Source organism: Camelus dromedarius, chromosome 22 (assembly GCF_036321535.1).
Source record: "Camelus dromedarius isolate mCamDro1 chromosome 22, mCamDro1.pat, whole genome shotgun sequence".
In the NCBI taxonomy this organism is placed as follows: Eukaryota; Metazoa; Chordata; class Mammalia; order Artiodactyla; family Camelidae; genus Camelus; species Camelus dromedarius.
The window spans coordinates 21,815,323-21,836,139 of record NC_087457.1 but is presented as its reverse complement, the minus strand read 5'-3'; the positions used below and the strand labels follow the sequence as shown (position 1 = coordinate 21,836,139).

Sequence of the window (20,817 nt, the reverse complement as noted above, 5' to 3'; positions counted from 1 at the left end):
ATAAACCAGTGTATCAATTGATGTTACTGTGATTCTAACATATCCAGTACTTTTTACATCCTGCCTCTTGCCTTTTCCTCCACTTGAAGTGATATCTTTCCTCTTCTATTTATATCTGAAAATATCTTATCTGTCATTAATGTCCATATAGTATGCCACCTCTTACATGAAGCCTTTTCTGCTTCCACTGGATTTTTATAAGGATCTAAATATGAGGGAAGACTGAGAACAAAGTGAGGAGTTTATGATCATCATGAGCAGAACACGGAGAAGCACAGCTCTGGAAATGTTGGCAAATATTATTAATATTATTAGTGCTATGTTATCATCTGAGGATTTTAAGTGATATAATATTCCTGGGTTTGCTTTTCCAGTAAAATGGATAATTTTGATCTATGATATTTTTAAATTGCTGAGTATTTTAAATCAGTACGTCTCTGTGGCCATGTAGAAACCTTAGTTCTTTTTCCCATAATGTGGCAGAACAGATGGCTACGTTTCTTTACAGTTGATGCAGACATTTGTTTTTAAACTGAAACTGAAGGAAATATGAGGGTAAAATAGACAAAGTATGTTCAGACCAAGTTAAAGATAAAACAACAACTCTAGACTAGTCCAAGTGCAGGATGGTATATGAATGACAGCAGGATTGGAGAGACAGGTTTTCGGAAAAAAGCTCGAGAGCATTGTATTGATAATGTTCTCAAAAGTTCTACACAGGGAGCTATGAGAAAAGTACTATGTCATCTGTGTACCTCCATCCCTCCAAAATATCTGAAAGACACTAACACCATTTGTTGAGATACTTCCTACATTTTGTTCCAGGCAGTAGAAGTCTAACATCTTAAAAATTAAACACAATATAATAGGTGAGATTAATGCTACCTAAAAACTAAAATAACAATAAAAATGTAACATCCAGCACATCTAGTTAGAACTCTCTAAGGGAAGCCTTAACCTGGTTTTCTTACTCTGGGATTCAGGTAGCTGGTATCAGTATTTTTACATAAAAATAGACAAAGGGATCTTTAACTCAGAATTTTATAAAATAACACAGATGTATTTTTGTGATTGAATTAATGCTCCCACTTTTTTTGTTTGCCTTTATTGAAGTATAATCATTACAATGTTGTGTTAATTTCTGATGTGCAGTATATTTCAGTCATACATGTACATAGATACATATATTCTTTTTCATATTCTTTTTCATTATAGGTTACTAGAAGATATTGAATATAGTTCCCCGTGCTACACAGTAGAAACTTGTAGCTTATCTATTTTATATATAGTAGTTAGTATCTACAATCTCAAACTCTCAATTTATCCCTTCCCACCCCTTTACCCCTGGTAACCATAAGTTTGTTTTCCATGTCTGTGAGTCTGTTTCTGTTTTGTAAATAACTTTGTGTCATTTTTTTAGATTCCATGTCTAAGTGATATCATATGGTATTTTTCTTTCTCTATCTGGCTTACTTCACTTAGAATGACTATCTCCAGGTCCATCAATGTTGCTGCAAATGACATTATTTTATTTTTTTTTATGGCTGAGTATTGTTCCATTTGTGTGTGTGTGTGTGTGTGTGTGTGTGTGTGTGTGTGTGTGTGTGTGTATCACAACTTCTTTATCCAGTTATCTGTAGATGGATGTTTAGGTTGTTTCCTAAATGTTGTCTTGGCCACTGTAAATAGTGCTGCTGTGAACATCAGGGTGCTTCTATCTTTTCAAATTAGAATGCTCCCACATTTTGTTCTGTGTATAATTACTATACACAGTTACATGCAAAATAATTGAAAGGGTAGTTGGTGATTATGAAAGAGTTCCATTTCTTACTTATTAAAGAAATGGTGACAACTCTTCGTCTCAGAGGCGAAGAGCCCAGAGCTAGTCTGTGTCCCCTCTTTCTTGTCTCACGCCTTCTAGCTTTTCCTGGAACGTCTGTGCCTTGCTTTAGAGCCCTGATCACTAACTCAGAGTCTTTGTGTGTGCACTTTTTTTTGCAAAATGTCATCCTGGAGTACTGTGGATTTGCTTTCCTTCAATTTGCTCAGCAAAATTCAGGCTGCAAATTGAGTCTTTCTGTCCTGCTGTTCCCCTCCTTTGTCACCGTGCAGAGATGAATGAGCTGCAGTTGTGTTCATAGTTGTGGCGGTTAAAACCTCTTTGTTGGGAAGAACTACACCCTGCATGGAATAGATGTGTAGCTTCCCATGACTGTAAAACCATAACATTCCTTGTATAACACCCAGGTGTATGTTCCCAACACCAAGCTATATCATAGGAGCATTTGCTAGTTGTTACTACAACTGCCTAATGCCCAGGAGTGTGTAGTTTACATGATAATTATGTAAAACAAACAAACAAACAAACAAACAAAAAATAGACACAACACAAACAGAACATTTGTCAATGGTTATTCTCTCAAGATGACAGAATTATGAATTATATTTTTCCTCTTATTTTTTCTAGGCTTTTATATTTCCTATAATAAGTAGAGTTGCTTTTGTCTTTGAAAGTGCAATAAGACATTACTGCCCAGTGGTGTCTAGGAAGAGAGATGGATAAGGTGCCATTGAGAAGCAGGATGATATCTAAGTAACCAGGGAGGGAAAGTCCCGAAACCCAAACTAAACCTCAAAAAATCAGAAACAGATCAGAAAAATGGAGAGAAGCAGGGACAAAGATTTCAAAAAAAAGCAAAAGAAATGGACAGAATATACTTATTCATGAGATCATTTTTATCTATTTGTGAATTCCCTCTTATTTTCGTTTACCTTAAATTTTCAGGTATTATATCTTCCCACCTGATTAAAAATTGTAAACAAGTGCTCTCTAACCATTGATGCTAAACATAGTTGTGTGTTGACCTTGAGTTATGTGGCTGAATCGCAAGAATTGAAAATGCCTCTTTCAAAACATTGCTATTTGATTATTCTATAGTACATCCAGATTTGTTTCTTCCTTTTGGAACTGAAAATTGCTAAGTGTTCTGCTTTAAATGAAGGGACTAATACTTGTCCTGCAGCAGTCCATGTGGAAGAGGGACGTACTCAGTGCCATCTCGCTAAAGAGGTGGTCACCAAATATCTGTTTTGCTGGGCACAGAAAATTCACATGATGAAATCAGGGTTGCTCAAACTCAGTACCAGGGGGACACCTTGGTAATTGTGAGCCTAAATAGTTAAAATCTTCCTTGGAACCTACCCGACTTATTTTATGTTATCTACATCCATCTAGGAATTCCTCTCTAGGAATTTTACTTGAAAAGACATTCCTTTAGCCATTTTCACTTTCCTCCCTTCCTCCACATCCCTCCTGCTTACCCAGAATTCTCTTTCTTCTCATTCTACCCTTTCCTTAAAGTATCCTGCAAGTCCTACCTCCTCCCTCAGTAGTCTTTTCAGCCATTGCTGCTCATGCTGATCAGCATCTAACAAATACCCAAGCTTCTCATTTTCAGCAGCTTGGTTTGGGGTTGTCTACTGCTATGTGTGGAGTTTGGTTTCCCTGGAGGGTATCACATGACTTATAAGTCTTTATTCATTAATTCTCCACAGAGCATCTAACTCAGGATAATGAAATCTGCCTGTTGGTGAGGTAACAGGGAGATATTCCGGGAGTCTTAGTCATCAGCCAGCCTCCTGGTTCCAGCCAGTCTGGGGTCGTGTGCTTGTGGTCAGCATGTAGTCACCACCCTCCGCCTGGGTGAGGGTCTTAGCTTCCGCAGAACTACTCAAAGATGTGCATCAGATTGTCCTGTATGTCCCTCGAGGATAAACTAGGGCTCTGTTTTATCACTACTGACCATTTTTGAAGCTCTCCTTACTGTTCTTGCTTGACTGCCTCTCCTTTATTTCTGCTCCCTCACGTCTCTGGTAACTTCTCTGCCTGCTCTTTGGAGCTCAGGGAAGGCCTAGGAGATGAAAGGCTTTTTTTTTTTTTTTTAATACAAACAAGAAACAGGGGACCTGTTTAAGAAGTTGAGGTATATGTATATGTATGCATGTGTATATATATATATATATGTATGTATGTATGTGGTATATGTATATGTATGTATGTGTATATATATTGTGAAATACTACTCATTTGTAAAAAGGAATAAAATAATGCCATTTGCAGCGACATTGATGGACCTGGAGATTATCATAGTAAGTGAAGTAAGCCAGACAGAGAAAGAAAAATACCATATGGTATCACTTATATGTGGAATCTAAAAAAAAGATGCAAATGAACTTATTTGCAAAACAAAAACAGACTCACAGACATAGAGAACAAATTTATGGTTACTGGGGGGTAAATGAGGTAGAAAGGGATAAATTGGGAATTCAAGATTTGCAGATACTATCTACTATATAAAATACATAAACAAGTTTTTCTGTGTAGCACAGGGAACTATATTCAATATCTTGTAGTAACCTATATTGAAAAAGAATATGAAAAGGAATATACGTATGTATATGTATGACTGAAACATTATGCTGTACATCAGAAATTGACGCAACACTGTAAACTGACTATACTTCAATAAAAAAAGAAAAACAAACAAACAAAAACCAGGGGACCCAAAGGGGCTTTTGTATCCTGGAAGGCCCTATGGTGTCCTGTTTGGTGTCACTGCCCCCTTTTCTTTGATATTCCTCAATCCTAAGGGGAACAGAGAATAGGAGACCAAAAAAGGGGATAAAGATTTGGATAGAGAGGTCAATCATAAACTTGGCAGGGGAACTCGTTTTAGGGGGACTGTGTGTCATGCCCAGTAGGTGCACAGTACTCATGTGGGTTTGTGCCATCGTTGACTCGGTGTCTTTTCTCTGCCCCCAGGATCTGTGAACCTAGAACAGTGCTGGGCACATTTCAGTACAGAATCCACAATTAGGTTGTCTAATTTAGGGCTGTCTCATCATTGCACTACTCAGTAGCAGGGTCTGCTTCCACTGGGGAAGGTCAGTCTTACTCATTCTGTGGAATTGAACAAGAGATAAAAGGCTTTGGGTTTGCCTGTGTAACTGTCTTGACAGATGACAAATGCATTTTACCTGTGCTTTAAAACTATGATCAGTAATTGTCATTTATTTTTTAAAGGTCCTCCTGGACCTCCAGGTGAGAAAGGAGATAGAGGTTCCATCGGAGAAGTTGGTCCACGAGGCGTTCCAGGTCCAGTAGGTATGGTAATAGTAACTACTCCATCCTGCACTACAGGGCTAGGTGATAGACATCCATGGATGTGTGCAGCGGTAGGAGCCATCTGATTGGTTCCCTGTGTGGCGTATGTGTGCATGTGTGTGTGTATTGAGGGGATATTAAATGGTCCGGTAGCCTAATCACTATAATGTACTGAATGGTAAGCACTGAATTGATTTTTGAAGAAAGTTAAATGCTTTAACAACATGGGGTTGCTCATAAGTCTAGGGAGTGCTGTCTACTCACTGACTACAAACAGTGTTTGGCAGACCTAGCTTTAGGTCACATGTGAAGGAGAACACGAAAACCATCTTCGCATTGAATATATTTGCAAGTTATCTGGTTTTTAAAATACAATAAAAAACACCCAAATTAATATGGGGGGAGGGTATAGCTCAGTGGTATAACTGGAACTTATCTGCTTAAACCTATGCAATCTCAGTGTAAATATTGACCAGAATACAGATGACTTTGACTTTGCTGTGAGCCACTCTCTGTATCTTATTCAGAGAAAAATTGTTTCAAGTTATTTTCCATTGTTTTGTAAACTTGAAAGTAATATTTTGAAAGAAGATAATAGAAGACAGAAAAGGAGAAAGAGCATGAACTTTCTTTGCTCTTAAGAAAATAAAGGAGATAATAATAGTAACATGACCATCATGATATTCATGGCTAGAAATAAACACCTGCATGCTTTTTGAAAGTAGAGAGTATATTGCATGGTCTAATTATAACTAGAATGATGTGTGCTGCTAAAAAATGTCTAAACACCATGAACTTCATCTTATTTTTCTGTGTTTGGATTATATAAAATGTTCTTCTTTTTGATCAATGTATCGACCAGCCCAGGTTACATCAGAAAAACAATTTTTAAAAATGAAAAGCATGAATTTGACACATGCTTGCCCTTTACATCATAGTGCTTAAAAAGCCAATATATAGAGTTTACATTAAAAAAAAAAGACTTTAAAGTTTTTTGAAAAAAAATATATATATAGGGTGAATTGTTGGTTTGCTTTTGAAGGTACTGCCAGGTAAGATTCTGTATTCAGAAAAGTCCTTCTACTTGACTAGCATTCAGCAGATCTTAGCAGTGGTGCATTAATGTCACAAGCAGGGGAAGTCACCAGCGTTAAATCATCTGCCAGAGCGGCTATTGTCAAAGGTCTGTCAGCTCCTCCATTACAAATTGCAATTGTCAAAGCTTTATAACTCAACCATAAAAGTTCAGTCTGGGCCACCACTTGCTGTACAAAGCATCATCTTGGGAACATCTTTTGCAGCTGTTTCTGAACTGTGGCTGTATGAAACAGAAAGAGGGAGTTTAAAGTTTCAGCTTTCATTAATACCGTGAACAGACACTACTGCAAAGCTGCTTTGATTCTTCAAGTGAGGTTTTAGTCTGCTGCTGGTGGTACTGCTCATATACATAAATAGGCGTTATCCAGCCCCTCAAAAAAGAGAGGCAGATTTCACTGTTGGTGTGGTAGATGACTCTTGGATTATTAGGTTGCCATTTGATTTGGTGCACCGCAGCAAAAATACTGACATGACCAGGCATCTCTCTGCCTAACTGCTGCATTCTGTCTTGCTCTTGGCCAGATTGCCTATTTTCCCCATGCTTGGTCTTGGAATCAGAAAGTTAAGCGTCTGTGATAGACTGTCATGGTAATCCTACATCCTGTTTTCAGCAAGTTTAGGAAGACTCCGCCATACACACAATCAAGCCCACTAAATGCAGCCTGAGTCACAACTGTGATAGGAAAATCTGAGAAAAATGAGTGTTTATCCTAGTGGTCTTAAATGATCAATATAGTAAATATATTACAATTGTTACTCATGTCCTGGGATGGATATTATGTTAAAATAATATAATAGAAATCCATTTCAGAGTGCCATTTTCTTGCAAGCACGCAAGGGAGAATGACCTAAATAGAAAAAATGTTTCCTGAGACCTTTCTTGCACCTGATGCTCTACGAGGCCGCAGGGTCTGTGTACAGGGGTGGCGTCTTTACCGTCACAGAACTGCCAGCATGACAAGTAGTTGTATCAGGCTGATGAATGCCGTGATCGAGGGTTCTTGATCTCATCTCATCTCATCCCTTCTGGGGACCACTTTTAGAATGGTCATTCCCCCATGACAGCAATGCCTTAAAGAAAGGATACTTCCTTGGTTCCTAAAGGAACCTTTTTGTAGGCCATCTAATGGGCTGTGTTTCCACCCAGAGGGATCGGTCACAGGGCAGCCTGACCTGTAGTTATGGGAGGGGCTCCCTACAATTGATGCCTTGGGAAGGGAACCAAAGGTTCCTCCATCTGAAAAATTTTCATCATCACCCAATGCTCTTTCCTTTTCTCACACAACCTGAATTTTCCACCATGGAAATCTGGCATCTGGAAGGGAAAATAAAGTCCATCCTGACTGTAGAGATTGGAGGACAGGAACCATATTTCATTAATCTTTATATCCACACATGTCTTTACTCACACCCTCCCCTCCTCCCGATCAGTGCCCCAGAAAGTCCTCTTTCCCAGCTTTCAACAAGAATGATGCTTCTGAAAATACTCATCTGAGTGAGGAAAGCTGCCAGCCTGCGGCTGTAGCTCTGAGTCTGGGTATTGAAAGTGGGTTTCTTCGGGAGGTCGCAAATTGTGCCTGTGAGTGCAAAGATGTTGCTGCTAACCCAGTACAAAAGGCTGGTGAAAATGATTATGTTACTGTGATGAAGAAGGAGGAGGGAGAAGAAGAGAAGGAGGTGGGGTAAAAGAAAAGCTAACCAGTGCATTTTTTGCATGGCAAGCACTTTTCCATGTGTTTTCATGTGTGAGCTATTTTAATCATCACATCAAACTTAGGATGTAGGGACAAATTATATACCTATTTTACAGATGCACAGAGAGGTGAAATGACTTGCCCAAGATCAATCAGCAGCTGGTAAGCAGGAGGGACAGTATTTGAACTCAGAGGGGCATGATTGCAAAAATGCATGCTCTTAACCAGTCTACTAGAGCAGAAAAAGAAGTGAAAGGGAGAGCTGGGAGCCCAGGATATATGGATAATAATCAGACGAGCCATGAATGTGTGTGTGTGTGTGTGTGTGTGTGTGTATGTATGTATAGAGAGAGCGAGAGAGAGAGAGAGTTGGATTTCTCTGATCTGCTATTCCTGCCTCAAGAAAGTGACAGATTTGGATGGTGTGATATGTAAGATCCCTTAAAACTAACATTCCATGGCTAAGTTTCTGTGTCAAATGTACTTATGTTGCCTTTGAGTTAGAAGCAGGTGCCAGACCTTCCCCTTGCTGCTGATTTTTGTAGGAAATTAGCTAACTGTCTCCTCAAAGTTTCAGAGAATCTGACCTCTTGGAGTAAAATTCAGTCGTGCTAGGCTTATATTTAGGGGTTACATTTTCAAACCTGTTAAACAAACAAGTCATATAATTCTACAGGCCATGTAGAGTCTGCTTAAACTTCCCCTCAAATAGAAGTCTAATGATCGAGTGGTTTCTATGAAAGTTCTTCATTTATAGATTAATTTGTTCGCCCATTGAAAAATGTAGTATAAATCCTAGTTGAATAGCTGTATTCTGGGAGTCGTTGTAATGTAGTCATTGAGCCATCACTGGAGAGGTTCTTTCTGGTCCCCTTCAATAAAGCAGATCTACACGCATTCTATATAACATTTCTCCATTTTTTCAAAAATTTATCATCTCCAAAATTATTTTTTCATTAACTTTATTACCACCTGTCTCTACATTGGAAAAATCTGTTTGGATAAGAACATTTGTTACCCCAGGGATGTGCATGGACTGACACAATATGTGTGCTCAACCTGTTATTGTTGCGTTAATGGGAAAAAAAAGTGGTAAAGATGGGAGTCACCAATGAGTGGTACTCTAAAAAGAGTGGGGAATGTTCTAAGATTAAAAAAGACAGAGAAAATTTAGAGTCAGTGTTTTTATTTGTAAATTTGTGTGACGCATCTTAATACTGCAAGTACAAAGGTCTGACTGCCTGGCTTGGATATTGAAGAAAGGCGTAACTATTAATCTATCAGCCTGTTTTGAGAACTTATATTAGACCTTGTTTTTAGGCTGTATGTTGTGAAGTCCAGCCAATATATACTACAAAGTCATATATCAATATATTTTATATGTACATGTGTATGTACATTATATAGATATACACACACACACACAATATGTCACTATATATACAAAGTAGTATATATTGAGTAATTTAATTAAGTTGAGATGGCTTGACTTTACTAATACTTCTAAACATAATTTGTCACTGTATTGCTTTGGATATCTGCTTAATTTCTGTTAGAATCAAAGTGTTAATACCTGTTGAGTAATATTTCTTAACTATTTAGAATAATATACTTCTTAAACTGCACACTTCTTGGAGAACAGTTAGCTCAGTTTTAGGGATCTATATGAACGAACCTCAAGGAAAGATTTTTTTAATGAATTAAATATGTGTAAGCCCTGCCTTCTGAACCTGGTGAACCAATGGCAATATGTTGAAAGACAGACATAGGGAAAAGATGTGCTTCCCAAGGAGTTAACTGAAGGTTGGATTAATAGGATCTCTGTAAACGGATAATAACACCTAAAATGAGATCTTTACAGTAGTTTATTCGAAACTGCTGAACTCCAGAATGAAATATTTTATCCCATAGGAAGACAACAGTTGCTTTTATATGCATTTTCATTAGTCACCATAGTGATTTGGGGTTAAAAAGAAATGACTCTTCTTATTTAAGCATGTAAAACTCTGGGTTTATATATATATATATCCATAAGTGAATCTTTGTGTACTATACACACACACACACATATACGTATGGTTACATTATGGTTTGGAGTTACAGTGGAATATGTAAAAATAAGTCCATGAGAGGTAGAGTAACATTCCAAAACCAGGACTTCAGTTTTTTTTTAACAAATTTTCTTCAGTACTTCTCATTTCTTGACTTGTGCTTTTTCTGGGACAAATATTTAAGAATTCAGTTTTCAGCTTATACATTTCAAAGTTATTATTTCAGCTACAGCAAAATTCTGCCATTTGAAGATTCCTGATTAGACTGCATAAGCCTGCTGGTTAAGACTCTTAAGATTTTTTTTTTTGGACTCATGTGTTTTTTATTTGTAATAACAATTTGTTAGGTATTGAATATCTGCAATGTATGGAATGCACTAATGTTTCTACTTGTTGGTACTGTCTATTAATGGTGCACATGAAATTTAAAGACAGATATTATTTCTCCATTTGGAGATACACCTCTCATATTCACTAATGATTGTTTCATTATACTCTCAAATCTTTATGAAAAATGAATTGTTACCACTGTTTTTTTTTTTTTCCTTCATTAACCATGTACATAGGTCCTCCAGGTCTCAAAGGTGATCGAGGATCGATTGGCTTTCCTGGAAGTCGAGGATTCTCAGGAACACCGGGAAGACCAGGTATTATGATCGTGTGTATTTTCTTTATAGAATATATCAAATAAATACCACCTCATAGCTATTCCTTTCAACTTCTCAGGTAACAAAAACAATGGTCATCATAGTACGAGTAGTGGCACTCACATGCAGTTCATTTTGTCACCTGAAACATTTTGAAATGGATTTCTGTCCACCAGAGGAAAGTTTCTATGTCCCAAAGGAAAATAGCTTAATATAAAACCACAACAGAGGATCTGTCAACTCCAGACCACCATAAATCACCATGAAGAATGGCATCTATCTTAGAATAGAGAGAGTGGAAAGACAACAAAGAAAAACAAAGAACCAAAGTATTAACACCCCTTTAACCAAAACAGACCCAACCCTGTTAAGTTAGCAAAATACAGGTAGACCTGAAATTCTATCCTTTGCAAGAAGAACTGCCTGCTATGGTATATTAGTACTTAACAATCAACATTGTTTGGGGCTTTTAAAATTTGCATAATGACGATATTATTTCTGCTTCTTACGCCAGTAGCCTAAGCTTGAATTGTGAATTTTGCACAGAAATTTAAAAGGGAGTAGGTGTGTTGTTTCCTAACTTCAAAGTCAATTATGACCAAGAGAATAGAAGCCTTATCATTGAGGGTTTTATTTCTTTTTTCTTCTTTTTTGTAACAGATTTTGTTTTTTAGAGTACTGTTAGGTTTATAGAAAAATTGCCCAGAAAATGCAGAGATTTCCCAAGTACCACCTACCCACATAGAGTTTTCCCTATTTTTAGCATCTTGCAGTAGTGAGGTGCATTTGTTAGAATTGATGACCCAATGTTGATACATTATTATTAACTAAGGCCCACAGTCTGTATTAGGGTTCATGCTCCGTGTTTTACATTGTATGGGTTTTTACAAATGTATGGTGACGTGAATCCACTGCTAGTGTACCATTTAGAATAGTTTCACAGCCCTAAAGATCCCCTGTGTTCCCCCTACTCATCACCACACTCCTCCCTACCAACCCCATGATAACCAGTGATCTTTGTGCTGTCTCCACAGTTTTGCCCTTTCCAGAATGTCATCTATTTGGAATCATACTATATGTAATTTTTTCAGACTGGCTTATCCCGTTTAGCAATGTACATTAAAGTTTCTCTGTATCTTTTTGTGGCATGATAGCTCATTTATTTTCAATGCTCAGTACATTCTAATATTTGGTTGTACCACAATTTATTTATCTACTCACCTGTTGAGAGATACCTTGGTTGCTTACAAGCCTTGGCAATCAGTGAAAGATGGTATAAGCATTCACGGGCACATTTTTGTGTGGAGGCACATTTTTGTGTGGACATGAGTTCACCTAGAAGTATGATTGCTGGATTGCATGATAACTAACCTTATATTTAGCTCTGTTAGAAATTGTCAAACTGTCTTCCAAAGTAAATGTACCATTTTGCACTCCTACCAGAAACAAGTGAAAATTCTTAATGCTCCACATCTTCACCAGCATTTGGTGTGGTCAGTGGTTTGGATGTTAGCAATTCTAACAGGTTAACATAAGGTATTTCTGACAGTATCAGTGTCAGACTGTGTCAGTGGCAGTCAGGCTTGGGGAAAAAAATCAACTAACCATAAGTAAACAACCTACAGTAGTCTCCACCAGAGATCTGATTACCTGAATTGAACGGCATATTTATGTACCAGTCATCTCTAAAACCATGTAGCTTTAAACTAATCAGCTCTTTTTAGCAACATGGGAAAGAAGCATTTGTTAATTTGTTGGAAATTATCTGTATCACTCAGAAATTTCCTATATGGGCAATTTGTGTTCAACAGATACATGTATTTAAAAACTTTGAATTGGGCAAAAATCACAAAGCTACTTACAGAATCCAAGGTAGTTCAAAATAATTCTGTGAAGTGAGAAAGAAAACATCTTTTATCTGTGTTCTAAGTTTAAAGTTAAAGTGGTACATTAGCCTGTCTCAAATAGATTGTCATTCGTTATTTCTGGCAAAATCATGGTAAGGTTTTGCTGGGAGTCTTTCTAGTGCAGTCTATTTATAACTTCCTATTTACACTAAATATAAAGGTTAACTTTACAGATGTGAATCACTACGAGCTACGAGTAAGTCAGTTACTAATTTGTCTTTCAAGAAAGCCTACACAAAAAGGAGACAGGTGGCAGAAATTTTAGGAATATTGAAACGGCCTGTTTCTCACAACCATCTATATACATAACCCACAGCCTTTCTCTCAGGGTGGTCAGGGAAGAGGGAAGGAATAAACCACAGAAGAGACAGGTAATTAGAGCACAGCGTAACATTTATTCCAAGAAGGTGATCACTTGCATGGCAGGTGTCTGAGGACTGGTGGAAGAGAGATCAAGAAGCAAGAACAGCACCCCTCTCGTGAGATGAAACTGTCACCATTGAACTCTCTTGTTGGGAGTAAGCGGTGATCCTCCAGACACACCTTTACGAACGGGACTGTGGGTAAAACAGCGACCCGCTAGCAAAGGGCAGGGTCGTAGCAATGTTTCCACACTTATCTGAAGCTTACTTGACCCTACATAAAGCAGCATCTCTACCACACTTCTAAGTATGTGAAGGGGGTTTCTCGAAGCCAGAAGTAACTACCTAGAGGTTTAGACACCAGTCAGACCTTCCTAGCTCCCCCCAGGAGTGCGGGAGTCCGGATCTCAGCTCTCCCAGAAACCCCTTCACAGCCCAGTCCAGAAACAGGAAACACAACAGACAAATTGTAATGGGGAGAGAAAAGTGAGTTTTGGGGTAAGACGGGAGACACCAGGCTTCCTGGGAGAGGTGGGGAAGGCACAGTCAAAGAAGGAGAGGGAAAAGGAGCCTGAATAAGCCTCAAACTGCTTACGCCTCAGTTTTGCCTCTTTTGGAAAATGGAAAATTTAATGCCCTGGTACGTAATTTAAGAGAATACATATATAAAGGACCGACCCAGAAAATGCCAAGTTCATAATAGGGCTTCTAAAATGGATAGCTATCATCCTCCTCCTCGTCCTCCTCAGCAGCACTGTGTTTGCATATCTGTACTTTGTTCCACCTCGATATCTAGATGACCTTGTGACACTGTCTTCATTTAAGACCAGCGTTGTGAATTGCCTTAATTAAAAAGAATTTGTTTCCTTTTTTTTTTTTTTTCTAAGGAAATCCTGGACAGAAAGGCCAGAAGGGGGAAAAAGGGAGTAGAAGCACGCTAAGTAAGTCTAGACTTTCTTGTTTGTCGTGTGTGCCTTGGGAATCAACAAGCCTGTGGTCATGGTGGTCTGTTGAGACCTTCGATGTTAATCCACAGAGCGTCTCTAGAAGTCAGCCAGTTTCCTACAAATAAACGGTGCCGATTGGAGCAAAGCAAGTAGATTAAATTAAGCGACTCTAAATCTCATTACCCATTTGTATTTAGTTTTTATGATGAGCATACCTTTCTAAAAATTCACGTAGAAAATTGTTCCATTTTCAAGCCAATTTCAATCTGCTGAAGGAAAATTAAGCTTATGAATAAAAACAATTACAGCCTCCTTGCCTACTAACTGAGGTAGCTGAAGAGTCACATACAGGAATTTGGACGTTCTCAGAACCCTAGCAGACTCATTCTCTGACAGCTGGGTTTTTTTTTTTTTTTTTTTCATTTTGTTTCTGTTTTAATAAAAACTTGAGAAGTAGTATTTGATATCCCAGACTTTCAAAACAGCAACAGAATAGATTTCACAGCAGGGATCTCTGTGGATGGAATGCTGACCTCATGTTCCAGTGTAGAAAATCTGTAAATTGGACCTTTAAAAATGAAATACTAGATGCGATATCTTCTATAGTCATAATGCCGTTAAGTCAGTAGTCGTGTGTCTAGGCTGAATCTACCCGACATAATGAAAAGATTATGAAAAGCAATGAGGAGTCTGCACTTGATTTCTCAGAAAACAAGTGTTCTTCCTCCATATTCCAGTAGGAGCTGTGTGTGTGTGTGTGTGTGTCTGTCTGTCTGTCTGTGGGACTGGCTGATACACGGACACAGTGATAATCCTGTTTACCCATCAAGAGTCTGTTTTAGACAGATTTTGGCAAATCCTTTGGTAGACCCCCAAATCTAGCAGTTTTCAGGTGTAATGATTGTCTAAGAAATACAGTATCAGTTTCTCTATCTTAGGAAAAATAATTATTTTAATCTCAAGTGCAGGTGGATTCCACAGTTAGGCAACTTCGGGTAACCATTGTGAACACCAACCGTTAGTGTGTGGTGTAACCCAGGACGATTTCCATGATTCTTTCCCCAGAGTGCTTTGGTGTTATTCCATGACTATCGTGTTGTTATAGTTAAGATAATAGAAACAACAGGAAGTCTCCCTCCTCTTTCTCCTTTGGGTCCATTTACTCTTTAAAGTGATCCGTTTTGTCTGCTGTTAACTTTTTATTCTGTTTCTCTCCTTTCTCCTTGTCACTCCCTTTATCTTCATTTGAGCTTCAGGGCAACACTCTTCCCTATCTGCATGTTTATCTCTGCCTTTATCTTCATCTTTGGTGCTTCTTTATCTCCTTGTCTCCTTTTCCTGAGACTTGCTCTGAGCTTCTTAACCTTGACTCTGGTCAAGCATGGGATGCTTTTATTTTGCAGACTGTTAATCCGACATCCATGCTGTCTTGTTCCCTGAGGTTATCAGATGCTTTGTACATTTTTAAAAAATTATGTTCAGAAACATTCTCAGTTACAGGTATTTTCATGGCTGTTTTGAAGTATATGTGCTTGCTTTCTTTGAGAAAGCATTATGAGAGAGATTTCTCTGTATAAGTGTCTAAAGCCTCCAGATTCCACTGAGAGTGTATCATTCCATGATGTTTCAGAAAGACAAAGAATCAGTATGTTCTGTTTTTGCCTTAATTTACCAGTCACCTGCCACTTCAGTATATACGGCTCTTCCTCTGTTCTCTCAGTGGCTACTCACTGTTCCATTATACAGCTCTACCATGATTACCATAATAGAACATTCAGTCCCCTAGTCATGAACACTTGATGCTTTTTGTTCACTTTGGTTTGGCTCTAAGAAACAGTGCCACATTCAGCATTCTCGTACATGATTTGGGGAGAATGTTTTTAATAGAGAATTTGCTGTTAGTAGAATCAATAGTTCAGAGGTGACATGCATTTTACAATTTGAAGGATTCTTGCAAATGGCTCCAAAAAGGTGGTACCAAGGTATTCTGTATGATAGTGCCTGATTCCCCACATCTTCAGTGAATTCTGTTATATGAAAATTTATATCGAATTATTTTGCTACACATCTTTTTAATATTTTTCAGGTGTGATTTATGTAATGAAAATAACCATTGATTTCCTCTTTTTATATATGTGTCAGGACCAGAATAACTCCCTGATCATAATAGGGCAGGCCCCTTTTAAGATCAGGTGAGTTGGGCGGGACACCATGTGCTACCATCTCATTAAAAGGCCCTTCATCTCTGGACAAGTCATCAGCACAACTGACTCCAAGATCCCTTTGTGGCTCCTCCAAACAACCTTGGCTCCCATGTGGTGCCTGGTTTCTGTATGGCTTCCTCGCCTGGTCCTTGGCACTCTTTGGGCCTCTGCTTCCCCGCTCAGACTTCTCCCCACTCTCTTACCACCCCTCCCCCCCGTCAATACCATCCCCTTGCCAGGACTCCTCCCGTGTTCTGACTGGCTGGCTGCTCCTACCCATGCAGGAGCCTCTGCTGCCCACTCAGCTAGTGTCTCCTGAACCCAACCTAACCCATTGCGTTCTAGGAGAAATCTCATGGCTACTGATTATACGTGGGTTCTTTGTACTCAGAAACACTGGTCTCAACCAGAGATAGGGATGCCACACAAGAATCCATTTGTTCATTCAGTATACGTTTATTGTGTACCTCCTAGAGCTGGACTTAACAGCTAATAAGATAGCTCTTGTCTCTGGTCTTAGGGAGATAATTGTCCCCACAAGACATAGACATGGAAACAAGCAATTAGACAATAGCAGAGCTGTGTTGGGGGAAGGACAGGGCTCCACTAGTGTTCAGAGGAGATCAAGATTTTAAAATTCCTTAGAATTTTAAGAAGGTAAACTGACTTTGATTGGCTTAGTTTACCTTCTTATATTCTTATTCTCCAAATTACAGCATATTTTGTTCAAGTTTCAGAGTGAGGTGAACCGGAGTTGGGGCCGTTCATTCAACACATTTGAGCCAAAAAAAAAAAAAAACACCCAAAGCTTGTTTCCTTAAGTTACCTGGCCATTTCAAGCAAGAATGTTTTGATCATAAATAATAATTCTGAAATTTTTTTTTTATTCTGAAAAGCTCTTTTCGCCACATTGCTTTGTTCAATATCCTAGGTAAAAAAGCACATGTGAAAAAAAAGTTTCTAAGTATGCTGGTTGTGTAAATAAATAAAAACTGTCAAAACAAACAAACAAAACCCCCACACAACTCTTTGTATTTTATTCTTTAAAGATCCAGTATAGGTCCTGGAGAAAAAGAAATATTTCAGTAGAACTGGAGATGTTTTGTGTAGGTGAAGAAAGGGCTGAAAATGAGAAAGGAGAAAAAGTAAGAAAAGGCAAACCAAAAAAGGAAAAACCAGGGATTCCATGTTAGTTTTGAAATCTATTCATCAGCAGTTTGAACTTTCACAACCGTCCTTTCTTTCCCGGTCTAACATGTAGCCCCCAGGGTTCACAGCATTGAGTTTCCAGTATTGTTCTAAGTAGTGTCCCTAAGTGTGTCTCCCCACTTGCATTTCCTCCCATGTAAATAATGTCTGTGTTGTGAGGGTCACATAAGATACTGTGTGTATGCAGCTGGTCTGGAAAATCACAAAGTGGTTTCAGTATGTGAGGTGTGGTTCACAGTGATCTCTCTGAACTGAAACCATTCTCCCTCGCTGGTATAATGCAGACATTTTCCATCTGTAATCAGAACAGAAGTGAGAGCAGAATGAGAATGCAAGAAGCCAAAGAAATGCCATGGACCAAAAGAGAGATGCTGGAGAGTTAGATAAGATTATCCATTAGATAAAGCAACACAAATGTGACCGGATCACAAATCAATGAGTTTATCTGAGCCAAGCAAAAGAGCCTAAGTTATAAATAAAAGGAGCGACTAAACAGAGTGTATGCCAGAGACCGGAAGCTGTCAACAGAGATCAGAACAAAATGTCAGGCTGATAAAACAGGAATTCCAGGCTCTGAGGAACAAAGCCTGAGCCCAAGACACTGATGAAGAGAAAGTTCCAAGAAGGGTTGAAACATATTAAGAGTTGTCAATTGTACCCTGGGTCTGTGCCTGCTGACACCAGTCTCCAGGAATGAAGGGGCAGAGAGGAATCAGTCCTCAATATTAGCAGACCGGCCAGGCTGACTAGCCTGTTAATGCAAACGTCTGGAAATTAGTTGGATCTCCTTGTACATGGTTTGGTTGACAGGACTTCCTACCCCATTCTGCACTGAGGGACAGGTAGCACCTGGGAACTCTCTTGTCTTCCAGCAGAGCTTGATCCACATTGGCCCAGGATGGGAGACAGTTCCAGAGAATTTGGGAGACAGATTTTGGGATCCCAGAGATTTTGGGAGACAGTTCCAGAGAATTCAGTTCACAAGTTACCTGGGCACCCCAGAATGCAAAGAGATGCGTAAGTGTGTGAAATACTAACCCAAACTTTCCAAATGAAGGGAGAAGGTCTTCCTTAGACAAAAGTAGATGCTTAATGCCCAGTTCAAATGCCCAAATTATACCAAATTTAATAATGTATAATAAAAAGAAAACAAGTCTGCACCAAACTCTTAATGCTCCTCACCAGTTTGTCTGCTATGTCTCACCCTAACTTGGAAGTGTACAGCCCAGAAGATTTCCTGCCACACAATTGAATTTTGTGTGAAGCTCTGTCCTAAATGTACCAATTTCTGCTGTGTCCTTTGTTAGTGTTTTCTGCTGTATTTTTGGCCCAATAAGACTATAACTAGGTTGTGAATTTTTTAGCAAATGTCTCATCTTGAAACTCATACCATGATATGAAGTCTCCCTTTGTCTTTCATTCAGTTACTATTGAGGACTCAGCACAATCTTAAATGAATTCTGGTCTTTCTCGAAGCAGTCAGCTGACCAAAGTAAATGCTTCTCCAACCACAAAATACCTAGAATAATGAACATTTAGAGAACATTTGCTCTGCACCACGGGCTTTCATGCATGATCTCATCTGAACCTCAGAGGAGCCTTGGAGGTAGGTCCTGTTATCACTCCCATTTTATAGATGAGAAGCTGAAGCTCACCACCACGTGGCAGAACAAAAACACAAAGCCGGGTGGATTGATGTCAAGTCCCTGTTTGTAACGGTGGCTCCATCCCACGCTCCTGCACTAGTTTTGTATATTTTTATATATAGATACCACAAATATGTCATACGGAGGGTGTGGAGAGAGAAAGAAGGAAGAGAGACAAAGAGATCTGTAATGAGCAGTTTGGTTTTCTGGAATGGGCCAAGTCATTTGAAGACCTTCAGGAGATAATAGGTGTTATAGTAGGAACTCCATGATGTCAAATTCCATAAAAGCATTCTTGATTAATCTTCATTTGCTTGTTTCTTCCTTCAAGTCCACTCTAGCAATTGCATCCAGTCTCTCCTCCAGCTACATTAACTCAGACACACAGTCTTTCTGGAATGTTCCCAAAGCTTCCATTACCATACTAAGAGTGCATCAGGGGAAGGAACGACCTCTTAATATGCTATTTTAATTTCAGGAACTGGCTCGATTTTAATTATTTTTCAATATATTATGGCTGCTCTGATGTCCCTCTTCTTTCCTTGTGTGTCTTCTTTTCCTCCTCTCTGGACTTTACTCAGTGGCCCCAGCTGTGCTTCAGCAGAGCAGCGTGTCCCTGAACAGTGGTGGCTCAAGCTAACCTAGACAAATGGTACTCATCTGTGGCAGTCAGGTGGTGTTTCAAACTCTATACGGTTCCACAAGTTGTTGCTAAAAACGCATAGCGTTCCATTAACACAATAAATGTGTTCCTCAATAGTGTGTGTAACACATATGTCTTATAAATTGAAATCGAGATTTAAATCATTAATGAATCCAGTGGTGAACGCTTGTCCTGTTGAGGATTTGTCCCAGCTGACTTGGCAGCCTGACTCTCACCAGAGCTAATGAGAAGGGAAAAAAATCAACACAGTTCCAGCCAGGTCTTTTGCACCAGTAAAATTTGAAATTCATCCACCTGTGTGCCAGAATTCAGGCGGAGTAGAGAGATCCAACACACCTCTTTCCGAGGAGAATGCATGTTATCTTTCAGTCCACCTTCCAGTCCAGTTCAAGGTACAAACACTGAGTGATTTTGGAAAATTGTTTTCTCTTCAAAGTCAGAGACTCTGGACTGAGTTGTCGGCCCTGCCAATAACTGGACAGATTCAAGTTTAGTTGGCCAAATTTGGGACATTTTTCTTTACAAGATCCACAGCTCAAATCCTCTACAGTCTATGATTTCACAGGTTCCCAGAATAACTTTCAAAATAAAAGATGATTAATAGTTCTGTTACTACCATTTATGTAGTACTTTACAGTTTAAAATACATTTTTTCACATACTGTCATATTTGAAAGCTCAATCCTAGCAGGTAGATGTTACCATATTTATTTTATAAATGGGCGGATGAAGGCTCAAAGAGCTTAAATCACTTATCAATGTCACAGCCCCTCTTAAAGGGAGACAAGAGGGCTCTTACGAGGTCTGGGCTAAGGCCTCCATTTTCAGAAATTAGAAAGAATGGTAATGTAATTTATGCTCTTATATAATGTGAAGTTTCTAAAGTAGCTCTGTTCCAGATCTTAATGAGTAACTTGATTATTTGGATGCCCTGGGGTTTTAAATGAAGAGCAAAAATTTAAATACACTATAGATAGGTAAATGAAATACCCCTTTATTCATTTTTTAAACATTCTCCTAAGTAACTCTGGAAACTAAGACTCCCTTAGAAGTGAAATACTAAATAATAACAAGATTTCTCTGAATGATAATAAATATCTCAATATAGGAACTGTGTCCCTTGGAGAAAACAATGTGCTCTGTGAAATGCAGACATTTTTATTTAATTGGCAATTTAAAAATCCAGTGGTAGAATTGGTGGCTCATGACACTCAGAAGAGAACTT

At 38.7% G+C, this 20,817-nt stretch overlaps 1 protein-coding gene across 4 annotated transcripts in view; it reads left to right on the top strand.

Moving 5' to 3' along the window:
- MSR1 (macrophage scavenger receptor 1) overlaps positions 1 to 20,817 on the top strand; it is a 62,217-nt gene that overhangs the window by 20,575 nt on the left and 20,825 nt on the right. For 3 of the 4 annotated variants that reach the window (XM_010995701.3, XM_010995702.3, XM_010995703.3), the window contains exons 6-8: positions 5,084 to 5,164; positions 10,574 to 10,654; positions 13,811 to 13,864. In XM_010995701.3, the coding sequence (XP_010994003.1) occupies positions 5,084 to 5,164; positions 10,574 to 10,654; positions 13,811 to 13,864 (216 nt within the window). Of the gene's footprint in view, positions 1 to 5,083; positions 5,165 to 10,573; positions 10,655 to 13,810; positions 13,865 to 16,012; positions 16,896 to 20,817 lie in introns of those variants that run through there. The other variant, XM_031440208.2, reaches the window with a different exon arrangement.